Source organism: Pristis pectinata, chromosome 2, assembly GCF_009764475.1.
Source record: "Pristis pectinata isolate sPriPec2 chromosome 2, sPriPec2.1.pri, whole genome shotgun sequence".
NCBI classification, from domain to species: domain Eukaryota; kingdom Metazoa; phylum Chordata; class Chondrichthyes; order Rhinopristiformes; family Pristidae; genus Pristis; species Pristis pectinata.
The window spans coordinates 12,998,727-13,021,743 of record NC_067406.1 but is presented as its reverse complement, the minus strand read 5'-3'; the positions used below and the strand labels follow the sequence as shown (position 1 = coordinate 13,021,743).

The 23,017-nt window shown below is 42.8% G+C and overlaps 1 protein-coding gene across 1 annotated transcript; it reads left to right on the top strand.

Moving 5' to 3' along the window:
• The first annotated feature begins 1,955 nt into the window (after positions 1 to 1,955).
• LOC127585223 (fatty acid-binding protein 1, liver-like) lies at positions 1,956 to 19,662 on the top strand. Its single transcript, XM_052042513.1, has 4 exons — positions 1,956 to 2,094; positions 14,196 to 14,368; positions 15,948 to 16,040; positions 19,547 to 19,662. The coding sequence occupies exons 1-4, from the start codon at positions 2,028 to 2,030 to the stop codon at positions 19,598 to 19,600; spliced, it is 387 nt and encodes a 128-aa protein (XP_051898473.1). The 5' UTR covers positions 1,956 to 2,027; the 3' UTR covers positions 19,601 to 19,662.
• Positions 19,663 to 23,017: the final 3,355 nt, after the last annotated feature.

Sequence of the window (23,017 nt, the reverse complement as noted above, 5' to 3'; positions counted from 1 at the left end):
GGCAGGAATTGAACCCGGGTCACTGGCACTGCAATAACGTTACGCTAACCACTACACTACTGTGCTGCCATACACTACCGTGCTCACTACACAAGTTAACTACATATTAACTACACAAGTTAATATGCAGGTACAGCAACCAGGAGGGCAAACAGTGCATGGACATTTACTGCAAGGGGATTGGTAAAAGAGTAGAGCTGTCAATATTGTGTTCAGGTCTAGTTTTCCTGCCTAAGGAAGTATATATTCAAGATGGATGGCATGCAATGAAGGTTCACTAGACTGCATCTTGGGATGAAGTGTTTGTTGCAGGGACAGAAATTAAGCAAACTGGGCCTACGCCCTCTAGAGTATAAAAGAAGAGGTAATCTCATTGAAACAGACAAATTTCTTATGGGAGCAACAATCTTTTGGAGGAACCCAACAAGTTGAGCAACATCTATGAGGAAAAAGAAATTGTCAACGTTTCGATTCGAAACCCTGAATCTGCCTGAGTTCCTCCAGCAGGGTATCACCACCTGCAGTACAGAGTAAAGTGTCACAGCTACAGAGAAAGTGTAATGCAATAAGGTGCGAGGTCACAACAAGGTAGATCGTGAGGTCAGAGTCCATCTCATCTTATAAGGGAACCGTTCAATAGTCTTATCACAGTGGGATAGAAGCTGTCCTTGAGCCTGATGGTATGTGCCCTCAAGCTCCTGATTCTTCTGTCTGATGGGAGAGGGGAGAAGAGAGAATGACCCAGGTGGGTGGCATCTTTGATTATGCTGGCTGCTTCACCAAGGCAGTGAGAGGTATAGACAGAGTCCATGGAGGGGAGGCTGGTTTCCGTGACACGCTGGGCTGTGTCCACAACTCTCTGCAGTTTCTTGCTGTCCTGGGCAGAGCAGTTGCCGTACCAAGCCGTGATACATCCAGATAGGATGCTTTCTGTGGTTCAGTTTCAGAAGGGTTCCTTGATGCCACACTTGGTCCAATGCTACCAGGATGCTGGGGGCAGTCACTTTCACCTGATCTTTGGAGGCTTCTGTAAATAGGCTGGGTCCAGGAATCAATGGGGACAGACCCCAGGCAATGGGATCAAGTCCCATCACTGGGGGCTTGGGAGGGGCACTGTTTGTTGTGGGTCAGGGAGCCAAGTCAGGAGATTGAGAAGCTGAGGAGGAAGTCAGCTAAGGATTATGAGCTTGGAATCGGGAAATGCTGGACACACAAAGGAGAGCTGGTAATGAAGTAAACTTAAAGAGAAGTAGCTAAGATGGGGACCCTGTGCCAGGCTGGGAACTCCCCTGTAAAACCCTCACTGCCCTAGAGAAGGCAGAGTTATAAAACCTGCCTGTTCTGAGAGTGTCCAACATCGACTGAGCCTTGAAGCTACGCGGAATAATTAGGTGCAACTTAGGTGCAAAAATTGCATGATTGACACAAGCGCATTCCAGGCCAGCAGATTTCGTTCCTTAACAGCCAGCAGGGAACCAGGTGAGACAACAAGTGATCTGCAGAAGGGAACTCAGTGGGTCGAGCAGCATCTGTAGGAGGGAAGGAACTGTCGACATCTCAGGTGGAAATCCTGCATTTGGGCTGAGAGTGGAGAGGACAGACGGCCAGTGCAAAAAGGAAAAGGGGAGTGGTGAGACAGATTGTTGGTGGACCGAGGAGGTGTGTAAGAACACGGGCAGGTCGCACCAGGTAGGGAAGAGGAGCAGGGCAGTGGCAGGTGAATGATAGATGGAGGCAGTGGCAGGAGGGTGGTTGGGAGCCAGTGGCAGGTGGATGAGCTTTTACATGGATCCGAACCCTCTCCCGGTTAGCACCTTCAGCTGGAGGGAAAGGGAGTGGAGGCTGTTGACATGTATTAGGCCTCTTGCCACATCAGTAGTGACTCACTTGCACATTGCTTGAGTCAGTTAATGACTCAATAGAATCATAAGACACCATGTCCCTTATCCTTCCACAGCAAAGGAAGGCCAGCAGCTTAGGAAAGGACGAGCTCATCTGGCTGTGTCACCCAGAGGGACATCTCCATAATGGCTTTCAGTGGAAGATATGAACTGCAGAGGCAGGAAAACTTTGAGCCATTTATGAAAGCTATCGGTAAGTGAATCCTTTGATTGTCCAGTCATTGCTTGCATGACCTGTCTTTCAGACCATGGCACTGGGATAGCAACCGGGATCAATATATCTGCTTAGTAGCCTGTGCTGTCAAAAGTCAATGCAGGTGTGTCAGTCTCCAGGGTAGATCCTGTGAGGATGATCTCATCATGAGGCTATCTAAACCGAGGGGATAGATAGACACATGAGTGATAGAAAAATAGGGGGCTATATGGGAGGGAAGGGTTAGATAGATCTTAGAGCAGGATAAAATGTCGGCACAACATTGTGGGCCGAAGGGCCTGTACTGTGCTGTAATGTTCTATGTTCTATGTTCTGTGTAAGGGAACATGGATTCAGAATAAGGGATTGCCCATTTAAGACAGAGATGAGGCTCCAAGCACTGTGTGACCTACTCCTGTTCCTATCTGTTATGTTTAGATGCGCTCATGTAAATGACATCTTGTCAGAAAATCCCAAACAGTAAGATTGGTTTAGCTGTTATCAACTCAGCCCAAAGCTCTTGTGGTTACATTGGTGTCTTTGCAGGAGATATTCGCCTGGAGATTTGTGGATCTTTCAAACTCTCTACCACAGGGAGCTGTAGAGGCAGAGTCATTGAATATATTCACAAGTGGGTTAGACAGATTGGACCATAAAGGAATCAAGTGTTAGGAGGACTGGAGGAAAATGGAGCTGAAGCTGGGTTTAGATCCTTCATCGTCTTACTAAATAGGTGAGCAGGCTAAATAGGTAACTGTGTGACCTACTCCTGTTCCTTTCTGTTATGTTTAGATGCGCTCATGTAAATAATGTATTGTCAGAAAATCCCAAACAGTAAGATGTCAAGTTTTGTTCAGTTGTTACCAGCTCAGCTCAAAGCTCTTGTTGTTACTTTGGTGTCTTTGCAGGAGATATTCTGAGACAACTTGGCTTGTGCTCTAACTTGTCATGGGACGTTGCGAATTGCGAGCCTACTCCTTGTTCTGTTCCCCTGATTTGAAGTCAAGTCAGATAAAGATAAGGAGGGCTGGGAAACAGTCTGCTGACTCGTGATTATGCATTTCTAAAGCCAATACACCAGTGTGCGTTGCTTTTAAAAGGGTGGATTATGGTCACTTGATCTGGGGGCTCTGGTGATGGGTTTCCTTAAACTGAATGTCCATCTGAGAAAAAAACGCACTGAATGGGTTTGGTCACCTCGATCTGTTCTAATTTAATTGTCTGCATTCATTCATGAGATGTCACTTCTGAGCCAGCATTTTTGCTTATCCTTGAACTGAGTGGATTTTAGACCACTTCTGAGTTTGGTTAAGGGTTAATCACATTGCTGTGAGCCTTGAGTCACAAGTAGGACAGAGCAGCCCCTTCCCTGAAGCACATCAGTGAACCAAATGAGTTTAAATAATAATAACGGTTCATGGTTATTACCAAATGGTTAGTACCAAATATTTTCAGAACCTGATTAATTAACTGACTTCTGACTTTGAACTGTGCAAATATTTTAGCATCAATTCTGTGTGTTACGCAGATTAATACATAAACACGTTCCCATTCCTTCTCATGTCTAGCATAAGTTACCTAAACGGAGGTAACATCCCAGCTTGCAACACCCAAACTTGTTGAGTTACAAGTCCTATTAAATGAACACCTCAGCAATGAATTGAATTGCTTATTTTCATGATGTTCCTTCACTTTTGTTAGTAAGTATGTGTGCAGTGCTGTTATAGAGTCGTAGAGACATACAGCATGGAAACAGGACCATCAGCACAACTGGTCCATGCCAACCAAGATGCCCCATCCAAGCTAGTGTTGGATTCGACTGTTTTAAGTAGTTTTTTTAACATGTATAGTGTTTAATACACCTCAAGTGGCTGCACAAGGAATGGCCACTTCCAAGCTTATTGCTTCATCCATCAGGTGAATATATGGTTTTTTCATTGGTTGGTTTGGCCACAAGAATCTAATAGGTTTCTTGATTGGACTATTGTTAGCTCAGGTGTATCTCTTATCTCAGGTATAAAAGGTGTCGTTTCTTGTTAATCTCTCTCTGGCTCTTCCTCCCCCTGGCCTGAGCTCATCTTTTGTTCCCTTTGTCTCGGCTCATCAAAGCCAGTGCCGTGTGCTCTGTGACTGTTTCTTTGTTTTAAACTTTTCCAATAAAACTTTGTGAAGCACCAAATTGTTTTCAACTCATTCCTGGAGTCCTGAAAGAACCTGTGGATTTGAAAATAACCAGATCCGACACTAGTCCCATTTGCCCACATTTGGCCCATAACTTCTCAACCTTTCCTATCCATGTATTTGTCCAACTGTTTTATAGAGTCATAGATGTATAAACTTTGTTTTAAGTGGAACAGTGACTAGTCATCTATTTCTCTCAACAATGGACTCAAGCCTGTCAAGTCACTGCTTACTTTTGGTCAGATAATACAATTCCATTGCTTGGTTAATCAACTGGCTAGCTTCCAAAGCAATGAAGGTGTCAACTGAAAAAGGCAATGCCGCTTTAAGACGTTTGGTATCAGGTGCATGATTGAACTGAGAGGTTCATCAGAATATCCTGTTGTTCTGGACAGTCTCCCTTGTTAGTACTTCCCTTGTAATCTGATGTTTTGCAATGGTGGAGTAGCAATACTGATCGGGGCCAAAGAGCCTGCTATATTTCAGCATCAGCTATGTCTCAATGGTCCTGCTCTTGTTGCTGAGTCTGTCACTGAAAAAACTGTCACTGAGTTAACACTGAAAAAAAAAGTAAAAAAAAAATGTTAGTATGTTAGAATTCAAGAATGTTAAACCTCGAACGTTAACCCCAAAACTAAACTCTTCGTGGGTGTGTGTGACAAAGTCCAAAACTCCCAGTTCCTGAATGGTTCTTAAAGTTCAGTTCCACAAGCCATAAGGTGAAACATGAGCAAGGGCTTCTTCAACAACCACCGTTGTCTGAAGATAAGATGTAGATGTAGAAAAACATAGAGAGAGTACATACGAAATCCAAATATTCCACGACACTCCAGTGTTTACTCGGTAGTGACTTCCTCACCCCGAAAAGCATCCGAACCGTGGTCGTCCACACACAAATACCTGTTTCCTTCTACAGGTCAGCAACAAAGTGAACTCCACCGGATTACTTCCAACTTCCATACATGGATTTCAGTGGCAAACACAGTTATTGTTTCTCATCCATCGATAGAGAAAACAAGCAGGCTGGTGTCTCTCTCCCTTCTCTCTCTCTCTTTCTTCTTCTTCTGCCTTCTTCAACCACGTCATTACGTCCTTTATCTTCTATTGACGTAAGCACGCCCCACACACACATACACACACACTCTCTATCTTAAAGGGACTTTCACTGAGTCCGTAACACCTCCCACCTAAAAAAAAATTTTCCCAAGAAAATTTTAACCGCGCATACAGTTAGTAATGTTAATAATTATCATGCTACACAACTACAGACTATCAGATTAGTACAGATACATGTTTCCCATTTAACATCGAGAAAGACAATCAGCAATCACATTATCTTTGCCTTTAATGTGAGTTATCATGAGATCAAACTCTTGCAAAATTAAACTCCAGTTTAACAGCCTTCTGTTCTTGTTTTTGACTCGGCTCAGAAACACCAATGGGTTATGATCTGTATACACAGTCAATGGTTTCTGAGCGGTGCAAACATATACACTGAAATGTTGCAAGGCTAAAACAAGCGACAGTAATTCTTTCTCTATGGTGGAATAATTCTTTTGATGTTCATTAAATTTCTTTGAAAAGTAAGCTACAGGATGGTCAATATCGTCAAGGTCACCCTTCTGCAACAACACAGCTCCTGCAGCTTCATCACTGGCATCTACTGCTAATGAAAATGGCTTTTCAAAGTCAGGTGTTTTGAGCACAGGATGGTAGCATAAAATGGCTTTCAGCTTCTTAAATGCTTCTTGACAAGAATCTGTCCAAACAAACTTTACTCCCTTCTTCAGAAGATTAGTTAGGGGAAGAGCAATATCAGCAAAATTTTTACAAAATTTTCGATAATATCCAACCATTCCCAAAAATCTTCTAACAGTCCTCGTACCTGTGGGAATAGGGAACTCAGATATTGCTTGAACTTTTGCCTGAACAGGAGCTTGCTTGCCTTGACCTACAACATAACCAAGATACGTCACAGTGGCATGGCCAAATTCACTTTTAGCCAAGTTAACTGTAAGGTTAGCCTTGGAAAGTCTTTCAAACAACCTTTCTAACGCAGAGATGTGATCTTCCCAAGTATCATTCCCAGTCACTAAGTCGTCAATGTAGGCATCTGTATGTTTTAACCCATGAATCACTGAATTAATCATTCTTTGAAATGTTGCCGGAGCATTTTTCATTCCAAATGGCAAAACATTGTATTCATACAATCCAGAAGGGGTTACAAAGGCTGAAATTTCCCTTCCTCTATCTGTTAATGGAACACACCAGTACCCTTTTAATAGGTCAATCTTTGTAAGAAATTTTGCCTTTCCCACTCTGTCTATGCAATCATCCACCCTAGGAATAGGGTAAGCATCTGACTTTGTTACAGCATTCACTTTCCTGTAATCTGTGCAAAATCTAACAGTTCCATCAGGTTTAGGTACAATAACACAGGGCGAACTCCAATTTGAACTAGAATGTCTAATAATATCATTTTCCAACATGTATTTTATTTCCTGATCAACAAGTTTACTTTTTTCCACATTCATTCGATATGGGTGTTGTTTGATTGGTTTTGCATCCCCAACATCAACATCATGGGTAATTATCGATGTTCTGTTTGGAACATCTGGGAACAGATTTTTAAATTTTAAAATTAATTCTCTCATCTGTTGTTTTTGTGAAACTTGTAAATGGTCCAACTTCGTTTCAAGGTTCTCCAGGATATTTTGGTTTTTTAGTTTTGATGGAACAATATTTGGTCTAAATTGGCCTTCCTCAACATCAACATCAGGCATTCTAGAAACAACCTTTACACCATCCACCAAGGCCACAACTGAATCCCTCTCATAATAAGGTTTTAGCATGTTTACATGACAGAGTTGTGTTTTCTTGTGTCTATCTGGTGTTTTGATTACATATGTTAGATCAGTCACTCGAGATTCAATAACATAGGGTCCAGAAAAACGAGCTTGCAAGGGATTATTTTGGCTAGGGAAAAATACCAACACCTTTTGCCCCACTGCGAATGTCCTAGGCCGAGCACGTCTATCAAAATATGTCTTCATTCTTATCTGGCTGGTTTTCAAATTCTCTCTCGCTAGCTGGCAGACTCTCTCCAACCGAGTTTTAAATTTTTGGACGTAGTCCAACAGACTCAAGTGAACTTCCTCATTAACCCACTGCTCTCTTAACAACTCCAAAGGTCCTCTCACCCTATGTCCAAACACAAGCTCAAACGGACTAAATCCGATTGACTCCTGGATCGATTCTCTAACGGCAAACAAAAGTAAATGGATACCTTCGTCCCAATCCTTGGTGTTTTCAAAGCAATAAGTCTTCAGCATATTTTTGAGAGTAGAATGAAATCTCTCCAGAGCTCCTTGAGATTCTGGGTGATATGCAGATGATACAATCTGCTTTGCTCCCAGCTCATAGACTATTTGTTGAAAAATTTTTGACATAAAATTACTACCTTGATCAGATTGGATTTCTTTTGGCAAACCAAACAAGGTAAAAAATTTTACAAGAGCCTTTGACACCGTCTTGGCCTTAATATTTCTAAGGGGTATTGCCTCTGGAAATCTAGAAGTGGCACACATGATGGTTAACAAATACTGATTTCCAGTCTTAGACTTTGGTAAGGGGCCAACACAGTCCACAATCACCTTCGAAAAGGGTTCACCAAAAGCAGGAATTGGTTTCAAAGGAGCCACAGGGGGTTTTTGATTTGGTTTACCTACCATCTGACATGTGTGGCAGGTTCGACAAAACATCACCACATCTTTTCTCAAACCAGGCCAATAGAATTGTTTCAAGATCTTCCCTACAGTTTTATTCACACCAAAATGACCACCCAAAGGCATACTATGGGCCAGGTTTAAAATCTCATCCCTATAAACTTTTGGAACAACAACCTGATGAATAACTTCCCATTCCTCAGTAACAGGAACATGAGGAGGTCTCCATTTCCTCATTAACACTCCATTTTTGACATAGTATCCAGTTGGCACTTTTTCAATCTCCTCACATGAGAGTGCTTTTTCTTTCAATTCTGTCAACTCAGGGTCCTTTGTCTGTTCCACCATAAAATCCTTCCTTGACAAAGACAAATCTTTAAATTCAGGCTCACTGTAAGGATGTTGATCCTCCAGTGAAGACATAAAAGTCTCAGATAAGGCATCATAATTTTCTTCCTGTTTAGGACTGTCACAAGGAACTACATCAGACTGCACCGGACTGTCTGTCTTGGCTAATTCTCTAGCTCTAGCTCGAGTCACTGCACATGATGGGTAAACATCTGGATCATCCTCAGACTCATCAATCCTTGGTTTGGTTGTTAACCGTACCACAGGATCACTTTCTCCATTTGCAAGGTCATTTCCCAATAACAAAGAAACTCCTTCCACTGGCAAACTAGGTCTTATCCCTATCTCGACTGGTCCTTCTACGAACTTTGACTTTAAAATCACCCTGTGAAAAGGGACAGACATGGTCTCACCTGTAACGCCTCGTACTAGATTTACTTCACCAGTGTCACTTTCTTCTCCAAAATTTAAAACACTGTCCAGCAAGAGAGATTGACTAGCCCCAGTATCTCTAAGAATTTTCACTGGCACCTGGGGTGACTCATCATTCAGTGAAACAAAACCCTCTGATACATACGAACGGAATTCCTTTCTCACCTCCTCCAACTTTTCCGCTTTTCCCTCTTGCAAGGACTGGTCTTTAACAGCATCTCCTAAACCTTTTTGATTTTTAATTGCCTGAAAGCAAGCATTGGGCCCAGCTTCCTTCTTTTTCTTCAAAAGGGCACAATTAGATATCACGTGGCCAGGTTTCTTACAGTAATAACAAGTACGCTCAACAGATTTCTCCAGCCCTGGCTTCTTTTCATCTTTTCCTTTTTGATTACCTCCCAATTTAATCTCCGGTTTCCCTGGATTGTCTTTGTAACTCCTTTGAAAGGTTTTAGGTTGTCCCCATTTGGATTTATGGGTTAAAGCATAATCATCTGCCAACCTAGCAGTTTCTTGTAAAGTTTCCACTGCCTTTTCATTTAAATATGTTGTTAATTCAGCTGGAACACATCTTTTAAAGTCTTCCACCAGTATCAATTCTGTCAATTTATCATAATCCCCATCTACATTTTTAGCCAGGCACCATCGTTCAAAACATATTCTCTTTCCATTGGCAAATTCCATATAAGTCTGATCTGCAGATTTCCTCAAGTCTCTGAATTTTTGTCTATAAGCCTCAGGGACCAATTCATAGGCCTTCAAAATAGCTTGTTTTACCTTGGTATAATCAGCTGCATCCTCAGCAGACAAAGCAGAATAAGCTTTTTGAGCTTTACCTTTAATCACACTCTGTACCATAAGAGCCCATCCTTTCCTTGGCCAGTTTGAACTCACAGCAACCTTTTCAAAATGTTGGAAATACTGATCAACCTGATCTTCTTCAAACGGAGGGACTAATCGAACCTCCCTGCTGGCTGAAAAACCATCATCAGAATCAGATTCCGAACTCCTACGCTTCATTTGTAACTCATGCTGCCTCTGTTTTTCCTTCTCCTCTGCCTAAAACTTTAACCGAATTAGTTCCCGTTCCCGTTCAGCCTCTAACTTCATCCGAGTTATCTCTCGTTCCCATTCAGCCTCTAACTTCATCTGAGTTATCTTTTGTTCGGCCTCTAATTTCTCTCGTTCGGCCTCTATCTTTAACTGGGTTTGTTCTCGTTCAGCCTCTAATCTCTTTTGCTCTCGTTCAGCTTCTAATTTATTTTGCTCTCGTTCAGCCTCTATCTTTAACTGGGTTTGCTGTCGTTCAGCTTCTATCTTTGCCAGCTGCACCTGTGCCTCAGAAATTGCTATTTCACTGCCAGGAAACTGTTTTAACACTTCCTTCTCAAACACCTTCTTTTCCACATAATGGCCAGCTATCAGTCTCTGAATATCTGCCTTTCTCATAGACTGCTTTACTTCTGTAAGGTTTAGCCTTGTAGCAATCTTTATCAAATCATCCTTTTTCGCCACCTCCAATCCCTTTTGGGTTGGTGACTCCAAAAATGCCTTAATATCCATTGCTGCTGGTTTCCACACACACAAGCCAATTAAAAAGAATTTATCAGACCTCCCTCAAAAATCTTTGGATTGGATCCCCGAACAAATCTTGTCAATCTGGGGAACAATCCCAGACGACACTCGTTAACCTTGGGAACTATCCCGGACGAGCCCCCAATTTTGTCACAAACCAGCAACAAAAGAAACACACTGAGCATGATTCAGTGTTAAAAACTATTTTATTAATCACTACTTATGATAATACGTAAAATAAAAGTGAAAATGTTAGTATGTTAGAATTCAAGAATGTTAAACCTCGAACGTTAACCCCAAAACTAAACTCGTCGTGTGTGTGTGTGACAAAGTCCAAAACTCCCAGTTCCTGAATGGTTCTTAAAGTTCAGTTCCGCAAGCCATAAGGTGAAACATGAGTAAGGGCTTCTTCAACAACCACCGTTGTCTGAAGATAAGATGTAGATGTAGAAAAACATAGAGAGAGTACATACGAAATCCAAATGTTCCACGACACTCCAGTGTTTACTCGGTAGTGACTTCCTCACCCCGAAAAGCATCCGAACCGTGGTCGTCCACACACAAATACCTGTTTCCTTCTACAGGTCAGCAACAAAGTGAACTCCACCGGATTACTTCCAACTTCCATACATGGATTTCAGTGGCAAACACAGTTATTGTTTCTCATCCATCGATAGAGAAAACAAGCAGGCTGGTGTCTCTCTCCCTTCTCTCTCTCTCTTTCTTCTTCTTCTGCCTTCTTCAACCACGTCATTACGTCCTTTATCTTCTATTGACGTAAGCACGCCCCACACACACATACACACACACTCTCTATCTTAAAGGGACTTTCACTGAGTCCGTAACAAGTCAAAAGGATGTGGTTCAAGCCCCAGTCCTGAGCCACGAGCTCAGAGATCTAGGCTGATGCCCCACTAAGAGATGTTAGAAACATTTACTTTTAAATGAGATCCTGAACTTAGTGGCCTTCCCTCTCTCACAGATCTGCATTTCTTTTTTTTTATTTCAGAAATAAACATTATTCATAAAATTATATGCAGGAAATACAAAATAATCAATACATCTATGGAGGGAAATGGACAGTCGACGTTTCGGGTAAAGACCCTTCATCAGGACTGACTCGACTCTAAGGTCTACTGTCCATTGACCTCCACAGATGCTGCCTGACTGTTGAGTTCCTCCGGCTCCTTTGTGTGTTGCTCCACATGTCAGCATCTGCAGTCTCCTGTGTCTACAATAAGTGCATGTCTTTCTTTATGTTCATTATACCATCAAACCAATACCTTCTATTTACAATAGATAGATCTATCAATAGATAGATCTGTAAAACTCTCATAACATTCTATCAAGGTGTTAGTCCTGGTGTCCATGCCAATACTGATCTCTCTGCCACCATCTCTATTACAGATTATCAGATCATTATCCCATAGCTGTATGTGGGTGCTTTCTTTGAGATAAATGGCTGACTTGTTTCTTGTGTTAGTAGGTTGGAGTCAAAACTGTCTTGGCCATACAAGACAGAGGGTAGTGGTGGAGGGCTGTTATATTGACAGGAGGTCTGTGACCAGCGGTGTTCTGCAGGGATCAGTGCTGGGACCTCTGCTGTTTGTGATGTATATATACACACACATAAAATATTAAAAAATATATAGATATAACATATAATTATATAAATAAATAAATTTTATATGAAAGATTTGGACTAAAATGTAGGTGGGCCGATTGGTAAGTTTGCAGACAACACAAAAATTGGCAGAGCTGTGGATAATGAGGAAGGATACAGAGGATATAGGTCAATTGGAAATGTGGGCAGAGAAACGGCAGATGGAGTTTAATCTGGACAAGTGCGAGGTGTTGCACTTTGGAAAGTCAAATGTAAGAAGAAAATATACAGTAAATGACAGAACCTTAAGGAGCATTGATATACAAGGGACCTTAGGGTACAAGTCTATAGCTCCCTGAAAGTGGCAACACGAGTAGACAGAGTGGTAAAGAAGGTGTACTATAAACTTGTCTTTATCGGTTGGAGTGTTGAATATAAAAGTTGAGAAGTCATGTTGCAGCTGTATAAAATGTTGGCTATAATATTTGGAGTATTGTATGCAGTTCTAGTCACCACATTGCAGGAAGGATGTGGAGACCGATGTCCGGAACACCTGTCCCACACATGCAAGAGGCTATCCGGGTGGCCAGCCACCGTAGCCATCAGCAGCGGCTGGCTCTGGCGTTTCCCAGAAACCTGCATAGTGGCCGGCACCTGCGGGTGTCAGCACACCACCGCTGGTGGTAGAAACACTATTGGTTGGTCGGTGTCTCAGACCTGGTTGCGGGTGGGGTGCATTCGATTGCCGGGTCTGGCCTGCTGGGCTGCTGGGTACATGGCATGGCAACACACTCGACAGACACCCCACTCTCCTTTCTCGCCCACCAAAGGACATCCACCCAGGCAGCCACCTTCCGGGGGTCACTGAAATCGGCGTCCGCCAGGAGCAGGTGGATGTCATCGGGTAACTGCTCCAGGAAGGCTTGCTCAAACATCAGGCAGGGTTTGTGGCCATCTGCCAGGGCCAACATCTCATTCATGAGCGCAGAGGGGAGTCTGTCACCCAACCCATCGAGTTGGAGGAGGCAGGAGGCCTGTTCGTGTCGGGAAAGGCCGAAAGTCTCGAGAAGGAGAGTCTTGAACTGATTGTACTTCTCCTCCCCCTGGGGCGCCTGAATGAAGTCCTTGACCTGGGCTGCGGTGTCTTGGTCAAGTGCACTCACCAGGTAGTAGTACTTGGTGTCATTCCTGATGATCTGGCGAATCTGGAACTGGGCCTCGGCCTGGTTGAACCAGACATGAGGTCTGAGGGTCCAGAAGGTGGGCAGTTTAAGGGCTACTGTCTGTACCTCTTGTTGTGCAGACATCGTGGGTCCAAAAACATTTGGGCCCGTCGGGGTCACTAAGGTAGCGGCTAGCTACACACTATGAAATGACATGAAATCATTTCAGTTTGAAATCAGAAGTCGAATGAACAACAGGGGCACGGTGCGTCTTTATTATCCAAAAACTTCCCGCGCTACAGTTCCCGCGCTGACATCACATGCTGGTCACCTGACCTTCCAGCGTGTGGGCTTTCCTAGCCCGACGATGAGGAAGAAGGGGGGGCCCGTGCCATCTTGGATCGGGTCCTCCGACGACGTTCGTGATGTCAGGAACTGGTTCGATGCCGGTGCGGTGAGTTGCTACACTATCTTAACTGTGGAGGCAAAGGGATCGTCGATGTTTGGGTTGAGACCCTGCCTCAGGACTGAGTGTAAAGGGGAGATAGCCACCTCCTCTCTTTCTACTGGCTATCTCCCCTTTACACTCTTTCTCACATTCCCCTCAAAACTGCTTAACTCTTTTGTGTTTCAGATCCCAGCATCTGCAGTCTCTTTTGTCTTTGTCGGAACTGGATCAGAAGATTCTCACTTGCAAAGTTCAATCAAATCTCAGAACTATTTGTCTAGAAATTACCTCTCACCCTTTTTTGATGTGTTAAACATAATCTGCATTTATCACAAGTGGAACCCATTGATCCCCTGCAAAATATCATCAGTACATTAAATGCAGAGTTTGGTGTTTTTGACTCAGTATTCAACCTGTGCAGTTTACAACAGTAACTGTAGTGACAGCTCCTAACTGCTGCTTCTTCTCCACAGGAAGGGTGTTGAACTCCAATAGGACTCTCTCCACAGCAACTAGGGAGTAACTACATGAAAGGTTGAGGGAATCATAGGGAGGGAGGAACGTGGTTATGGCCTTATCCCTGTCAGTGATTTTACTGGTTAAAAACTTCTTTGTTCATTTTCTAGGTATCCCGGATGATTTGATTGAGAAAGGGAAAGACCTCAAGAGTGTTTCCGAGATTGTCCAAACTGGAGACCACTTCAAGGTCACCGTCACCAAGGGCAACAAAGTGATTGTCAATGAGTTTACAATTGGAGAGGAGACGGAAGTCCAAAGTCCCACAGGAGAACAGATTAAGGTAACCCTCCTCTCTATTTGAACATAGAACATAGAACACTACAGCACAGTACAGGCCCTTTGGCCCACAATGTTGTGCTGACATTTTATCCTGCTCTAAGATCTATATAACCCTTCCCTCCCACATAGCCCCCTATTTTTCTATCATTCATGTGTCTATCTAAGAGTCTCTTAAATGTCCTTAATGTATCTGCCCCCACAACCTCTGCAGGCAGTGCATCCCACACACACACCACTCTCTGTGTAAAAAACGCATTCCTGACATCCCCCTTATACCTTCCTCCAGTTAACTTAAAATTATGCCCCCTCAAGTTAGCCACTGTTGGACTAGGAAAAAATCTCTGACTGTCCACTCGATTTATGCCTCTTGTACACCTCTATCAAGTCCCGTCTCATCCTCCTTCTCTCCAAGGAGAAAAGTTCGCTTAACCTATCCTCATAACTGCTCTGCATGGGACTGCAGGAAACTGCAGAGAGTTGTGGACACAGCCCAGTGCGTCAAGGAAACCAGCCTCCCCTCCGTGGACTCTGTCTTTACCTCTCGCTGCCTTGGTGAAGCAGCCAGCGTAATCAAAGACCCCACCCACCCGGGTCATCCTCTCTTCTCTCCTCTCCCATCAGGCAGAAGATACAGGAGCCTGAGGACACATACCACCAGGTTCAAGGACAGCTTCTATCCCACTGTGATAAGACTATTGAACAGTTCCCTTATACGACGAGATGGACTCTTGACCTCACAATCTACCTTGTTGGGAGCTTGCACCTTATTGTCTACTTGCACTGCACTTTCTCTGTCGCAGTGACACTTTACTCTGTATTCTGTTATTGTTTTTACCTGTACTACCTCAATGCACTCTGAACTAACTCAATGTAACTGCGCTGTGTAATGAATTGACCTGCACAATCAGTATGCAAGCCAAGTTTTTCACTGTACCTCGGTACAAGTGACAATAAAAAACCATTACCAATACCAAATCCAATAGCAATACCAATATTGTGAAACCAGTATAGGTAGTTTTGCTGTAGCATTGTCGTTGTCTTCCTAAGAAACCTTGCTTTATAGAAAATTGTGTTATTAAAAACAATTGTGTCAATTGTTAAAAAGGGGGTTGGGGCTGGAGAGTTTCAGACTGACAATAACAAAGTTATTTTTTTCCTGCAGAATTTTCAAATATAAAGGTGTTTGAATAGCTATAGGTTTATTTTGCAACAGCAAGCTAAAAATACTAAAGGCTGTATGTTACATTGTTTTATAGAGTATCATTGCACTAGTATCAATAGAAGCAGTTGCTTGTCAATTTCCAAAGTAACTCTCTTAAGTGGCCTCCTGCAGTGAAACTAGCAGGCTGTGTTCTTAAGGGACAACTGTGTCTGATTACTGAAGGGCTAATTCCTGATTAAAAATGTTTCTGTTACCAATTCAGCCCATGTAAAACAAATAGTGTTGCCTAATTCACCAATGGCATTATATCCAATTTGCTTTAGCTTTATAACAGAACTACCTGCATCTGTAGAAGTTAAATTGGCAACCATTATTTCCACAGGTTTATTTTTAACTACCTTATATCTTAATGATCTAGGCCTTAGTGAATGCTGAAGGGAGCAATAAACTTGTTGTCAAGATGCAAAACATTACCTCGGTCACAGAGCTTATTGGAGACCAATTGATTATTGTAAGTAACCTCTCACCATGGTGTGGGATTTCTTCTACTACAGACTTTGGTATTGTTCCTTTGAAAACTGAAGGCTTTGGACCACTTTCAGTGGCTGACTGTGAGGTTACCAGGTGGTAACATGGGATGACGGGATTATAATTGAATTCTCAGCAATGCAAGAAATAGAACAGGACTAGGTCATGGGACACTTTGAGCCCATTCAACAAGATCATGGCAAATTCTACAATTTAACTCTACTTACCCTCAACTCCAATCCCATTTCCTCTGATCTGCTTAGTGTTGAAACATCTAGTGATCTACCCCCCAGAAAGCACTTGAAAGCTGCTAGTAAATCAGATTAGATCAGATCAGATGAGTTTATTGTCATGTACATCAGGGCACAATGAAATTCCTTGCTCGCTTGAAGCTCACAGAGACAACAGCATACGTGGTAGTAAATAATAAATACAACAATAAGTACAGTGTCACGTGCAGAAACAATAGAGTGGCAAAAAGTATAGCAGCGCAAACTGAGGTAGTGCAAAAAGAAATGCTGGAGTGACAATAACAAGAGGTAGAATTAAGGATTCGAGAATGTGGCAGCACCATCAGGAAGGGGATGTGAAAGATGGGATTGGTTCAGGAGTCTGACAGCAGTGGGGAAGAAGCTGTTCTTGACTCTGGTCATCCAGGCTTTCAAGCTCCTGTACCTTCTCCTAGGAGGTAGAAGTGAGAAAAGGGAATGGCCAGGCTGGCAGGCATCCTTGACAAGTGACTGCTACAAAAATAAATTATTTTAAAGTGTTTCTGTTCAACCAGGAGAAATAGGGTAGCTCCTGCCCACTATACAGGAGATCCCCAAGAGCTTCTGCCAGTTCATGATAGCCCTTTGTCCACTACCAATGAGGCAGCTGGGTGGAGATTGAAATGCTGATATTGGGCTTTAACCAATGTTTCCCTAAGTACCTCATGTCTCATTCTTGCTCTGATAATTTAAAAAGAGTGATTGGTGTAATTCGGAGCAAAAATACATTACTTCCATGCACGTTTTGTGAAAGTTTTCAAAGTATTTAATTGGAGATACAACTATCAACCTAACGTGGAAACCTATCTCCTATCAGCTCCTGTCTCACACCTCCCTCTTACTTCTTCTATATACTGGTTATCTTCCCTCTCTCCACACTCTCAGTCCTGATGCAGGGTCTTGACTCAAAACATCAGCCATCCTTTTGCCTTCACAGTTGCTGTTTAACCTGCTGAGTTCCTCCAGCAGTTTGTATTTTTGCTCCAAGGTATTTCGTTGACTGAAAAACACCTTGGCTGAAAGGGATACAAATGCAAGTTTTAAAATCTTTATCAGCTCACAGTGCAAAGTCCCTGAACATTGTCACATCTGTGATCGTAACAAGGGGTGAATAATATCAGGGCTAAATCTTATTACCATAATGTGCAGTTGTTATCCTGTTAATAGGTTTCAAATCTCAATATGCAATAACAGCAAGAAAAATAATGACTAAAAATTAACAATAGTTTGCAGATCTACTACTTAAACAAAGAGGTAAATAGAACTAGGCTAAAGTGTGTGTTAAAACAGCAATCACACACACCACATCATATATTATTGCTGAACTGTGTATAGTCAAGTCAGATCAAGTTAAATTGAGGTTAATGTCATATGCATGTATATGTATGCACAGGTGCAAATTGAGCTCTGAATGACATCTGAGATATATTGTGCTTATGAATCTGCTTTCAATATTTGAATGTGTCTTTAAATTTATGCCATTGTTTAAAATGGAAAGAAAAAGGGGGTTAATGTAATGAACCTTGTGACATTCCAAAGCAACTTACAGCCAAGAATTATGCCTGAACTGTAGTCAGTTGTGATGTGGAAAGTGCAACAGTTAAGTGACCCACACCAAGGTTCAACAGTAACAAGTGCAATGGTGACTTGATGATCAGTTTTAGATGTTGGTTGAGAAATAGAAGTTATCCAGTGGGAATAAGTCCTATACCCTTCTTCAAAATCATGACTTATATCCAGCTGAGAATCAACAGGGTCTCATGTTAATATCTCTTCAAAATACTGGCACCCCAGGCAATGCAGGGCTCTCTCAATATTGCACCACATGTATCAGAAAAGACTGAATGTCTGATGTACATAAGGGTGTAAAAATTAGGGAAAAGAGTAGACGATGTGGGACCTGTTTCACCACTTAATAGAGTCAACCACTATATTCCAAGGAATAAAAACAGAAAATGCTGGAAACACTCAACAGGTCAGGCGGCACCTGTGGAAAGAGAAACAGGCTTAACATTTCAGGTCCGGGACACTTCCTCAGAACTGGGAAAGAGAGGAAAAAAGTTGGGGAGCGGAGAAGTTGGGGGAGGGATGGGTAGAAAAAAAGGAATTTCTCCGATAGGGTGAGACCAGATTTTATTTCAGGTTTCCAGAGTCTTCAGTTCTTTCATTTTCCCTCTGTATTAGATGCTCCTAAGAGAGTTGATTAGGTGTTCTGCAGATGTAAGTATTTATCTTTAGTGACAGTAACATTATTCTGATTGGTTTATATAGTCCCATTGGTTTGACGGAGCTTCCATCTATTTATTCTCCACCAGATTGACCTTGTGTTGGTCACTATCTTTTCACCCAGTTCCAGCACTTCTGGCATTCAAATTCTCCTGTTTTCCACCCCCTCACAGACCTTCCCATTTGTTCTTTCTGTCACTCACCCTTGCTGATTGCAACCTCAACTTTGCATTCCTGTATTCCCTCGGGGAACCCTTGCTTATCAAGAATCTGTCTACCTCTGCCTTAAGGATATTCAATGACTCTGCTAAGAAGAAGTCACAATGTTCTGAGAGAAATAAACGTTACCCAATTCATCTCTGTCTTATATAGGGTGGGGCCTTACTTTTAAACAGTGACCTCTGATTCTAGATATCCCCATAAGAGAAATCGATTCCATAACTTTCTTACTCACATTTCACTGGGACAGGTACATGGATGGGAAAGGTTTAGAGGGATATGGGCCAAACACAGGCAGATGGGACTAGCTTAGATGGGCATCTTGGTTGGCATGGACGAGTTGGGCTGAAAGGCCTGTTTCCATGCTGTATGACTCTATGACTCTATAGCTCTGTAAGAGTGGTACCAAATGGGCCAATTTAATGTTTTTAATTATCAACTCCCGTCACACCAAAAATAAAACATGGTCAGTGTTGGAAAAATGAAATAAAACAGCAAATGTTGGAAATACTCACAAGGTCAGGCAGCAATAATGCAGAGAGGAACAGGGTTAGTATTTTGGGTGCATGGTCTTTCATTAAAAATAGGGAAAGATAAGGCAAGATACAAGTTTTTGTAGCACTGCTTTACTTTGGAGTGTCAGTCCAAAAGCATGATGTTGACTTAAGAACGTATGACTCAGAAGGGAGTGTGCCTGCAATCAAGCAAAGCTGGGGACTTGCCTTGTATTTGTACAGTGTTCTTTGATAAACATTGTGTAATGTTCTCATTACAGACAATGACCATTGGTGACATTGATTACAAGAGAATCAGCAGGAGAATCAGTTGAAGAGTTACAGAGCACCTCATGCAGCTTGATGTATAACACTCAAAATAAAACCTATTCACCTGAACTTTTGTTTATTTCTTTAATGACACAGTATTAATGATAATCAGCTCACACCACTGAGCTGGTCTAAGGAGAAAAGATACACAAGGCTTAAATGGAGGTTAGCAACATAACATTCTGTAACTCGCTCAGTGCTTAAGAGTAGGCTCCCAGTGGATCTCCATGTATGACCCAAAACAAAGTATAGCAGGTACTGGACACCTGCAATAGAAAATGGGGCAACATAGCCACACAGCTGGTAGAGCCACTGCCAGAGTCTCGGGTGTGACCTTGCACCTTATTGTCTACCTGCACTGCAATTCCTCTGTAGCTGTGGCACTTTACTCTGTACTGTTATTGTTTTTACCTGTACTACCTCAATGCACTCTGTACTAACTCAATGTAACTGCACTGTGTAATGAATTGACCTGTACGATCAGAATGCTAGACAAGTTTTTCACTGTACCTCAGTACAAGTGACAATAATAAACCAACACCAATACCAATCCTGACATCAGGTGCCGTCCACGTGGAGCTTGCACACTCTCCCTGTGACCAGGTGGGTTTCCTCCGGGTGCTCTGGTTTCCTCCCACATACCTAAGGTGTGCAGTTTGGTAGGTTAATTGGCCACTGTAACTTGCCCAAGCGTAGAATCTGGGGGAGATAATGAGAATTTACAGAGAATAAGAAATGGGATGAATGCAGGATTAGCATAAATGGGTGGTCAGTGGTCGGCACTGACTCAGTAGGCCAAAGGGGCTGTTTCTATCCTGTATATCTCTGAGAGTCTACAACTCGTTGAGAACAGAAAATGCTGGATATGCTCAGAAGCTCAAGAGAAGATATCTCCACACTTGCTGCCTGGTTTTGTGCATGAGCGTTTTTTTCTAGTTTGTAATCTGGCCGTGCAAGTCATAGAATCATGTAATCAATGCACCACAGAAAGAAGCTGAAAGGGGCAGTGAAATGCCCTTGGCAAGTAGGATTAAGGAGACTCCTAAAGCCTTTTATATGTATGTTTGGGGGAAGTGGATGGTGAGGGAAAGGGCAGGTCCACTCAAGGACAAAGGAGGGGATTTATGCGTAGAGCCAGAGGAAGTGGGTGAGGTCCTTAATGAGTACTTTGCATCAGTATTCATCAAGGAGAAAGACGTAGAAGGTGGTGAGATTAGGGGTGAGTATGTTGACATTCTAGAGCATGTTGACAGGAGGAGGTATTGGGTATCTTGAAAAATATTAAGATGCATGTCCCCAGGACCTGGTGGGATCTATCCCAGGACAGTGAGGGAAACAAAGTGATTTCTTGGGCCTTGACAGAGATCTTTGAATAGAGTCATAGAGTCATAATGCAATACAGCATGGATACAGGACCTTAAACCCAACCAGTCCATGCCAACCACAGTGCCCACCCACCTAGTTCTGTTATGGATTAGGTTACTATTGGTGAATGTCCCTTTAAGACATAGCACAGTAGTATGTGTGTGTGTGTGAGTGTGTGTGTGTGTGTGTGTATGTGTGTGTGTGTGTGTGTGAGTGTGTGTGTGTGTGTGTGCGTGTGTGTGCGTGTGTGTGCGTGTGTGTGTGTGTGTGTGTGTGTGGTGTGATGACGACAACAGGAGATAAGGACGTAATGACGTTGTTTGGAACAGAGAGGAGAGAGAGAGAGAACATTATTTTTCTTATTATCATAAGTAGTTATTAATAAAATAGTTTTTAACACTTATACATGACTCAATGTGTTTCTTTTGTTGCTGGTATGTGACAGTCCCAATTTCCTGCATTTGGCCCATATCCCTCTAAGCCCTGCCCCTCCATGTACTCATCCAAGTGCTTCTTAAATGATACTATTGTACTTGCCCCAACCACTTCCTCTGGCAGCTCATTCCATATATTCACCACCTTGTGCATGAAAAAGTGGCCCCTCAGGTCCCTTTTAAATCTTTCCCCTCTCACCCTAGATCTATGCCCCCTAGTTTTGGACTCCCCTTACCCTGGGGAAAACACTGTTACCATCCACTTTATCTATGCCCCTCATGGTTTTATAAACCTCAATAAGATCACCCCCTCACTCTCCTGAGTTTCAAGGAATAAAGACCTAGCCTGGCCAACCTCTCCCTATAACTCAGGCCCTCTAGTATTGGCAACATTCTTGTAAATCTTTTCTGCACTCTTTCCAGTTTAACCACATCTTTCCTATAACAAGGTGACCAAAACTGTACACAGGACTCCAAGTGCGGCCTCACCAACAACTTAAACAACTGCAACATAATGTTCCAATGCCTATACTCAGTGCCCTGACTGATGAAGGTCAGCATGCTAAACACCTTTTTCACCAACCTGTCTACCTGTGATGCCGCTTTCAATGAACAATGCACTTGTATTCCTAGGTTCCTCTGTTCCATTACACTCCCTAGTGCCCTACCATTCACAGTGTAAGTCCTACGCTGGTTTGACTTTCCAAAATGTATCACCTCACACATCCGTATTGAAATCGATCCTTGCTACCTTTCTTAAACAATGCAACAAGACTAGCCACCTTCCAGTCTCCAAGAACTTCATCAGTGGCTAACAATGAAACAAAATCTCCACAAGGGCCTCCACAATTTCTTCTCTAGTTTCCCACGAAGTCCTAGGATGCATTCGGTCAGGCCCCAGGGATTTATTCACCTTAATGCACTGTAAGGCTGCAAATACCTCTTCCCCGGTAATATGAATTTCCTCCAAAACACCTCCACTAGTTTCCCTTATCTCTTGAGCAATCATGATTTTCTCCTCAGTAAAAACCGAGGAGAAATATTTGTTAATAATCTCACCTATCTCCTGTGGCTCAAGACATAGGCAGCCCTGCTGATCTCCAAGGGAACTTAATCTCTCCCTGGTCACCCTTTTACCTTTTACGTTTCTAGCTTCTCCCCAAAATCCACAAGAAGGACTGTCCCAGCAGACCCATTGTCTCCATGTGCTCTTGCCCCACTGGGCTCGTGTCCTCGTACCTGGACACTATTCTGTATCCCTGGTCCAGTCCTGTCCCACCTACATCCATGACACTTCACATGCTCTCCAACTCATGCATGACCTCATCTTCACCATGGACGTCCAATCCCTATATACCTCCATTCCCCATCATTATGGCCTCGCTGCCCTCTGCTTCTTTCATGACCAGAGGCAGAACCAGTCCCCTTCCACTAACACTCTCCTCCGCCTGGCTGAACTTGTCCTCACTCTAAACAACTTCTCTTTTGATTCCTCTCACTTTCTACAGACCAAAGGGGTAACCATGGGCATTCGCATGGGTCTCAGCTATGTCTGCCCTTTCATTGGCTACGTTGAATAGTCTCTGTTCCAAGCCTACTCTGGCCCCATTCCCCAGCTTTTTC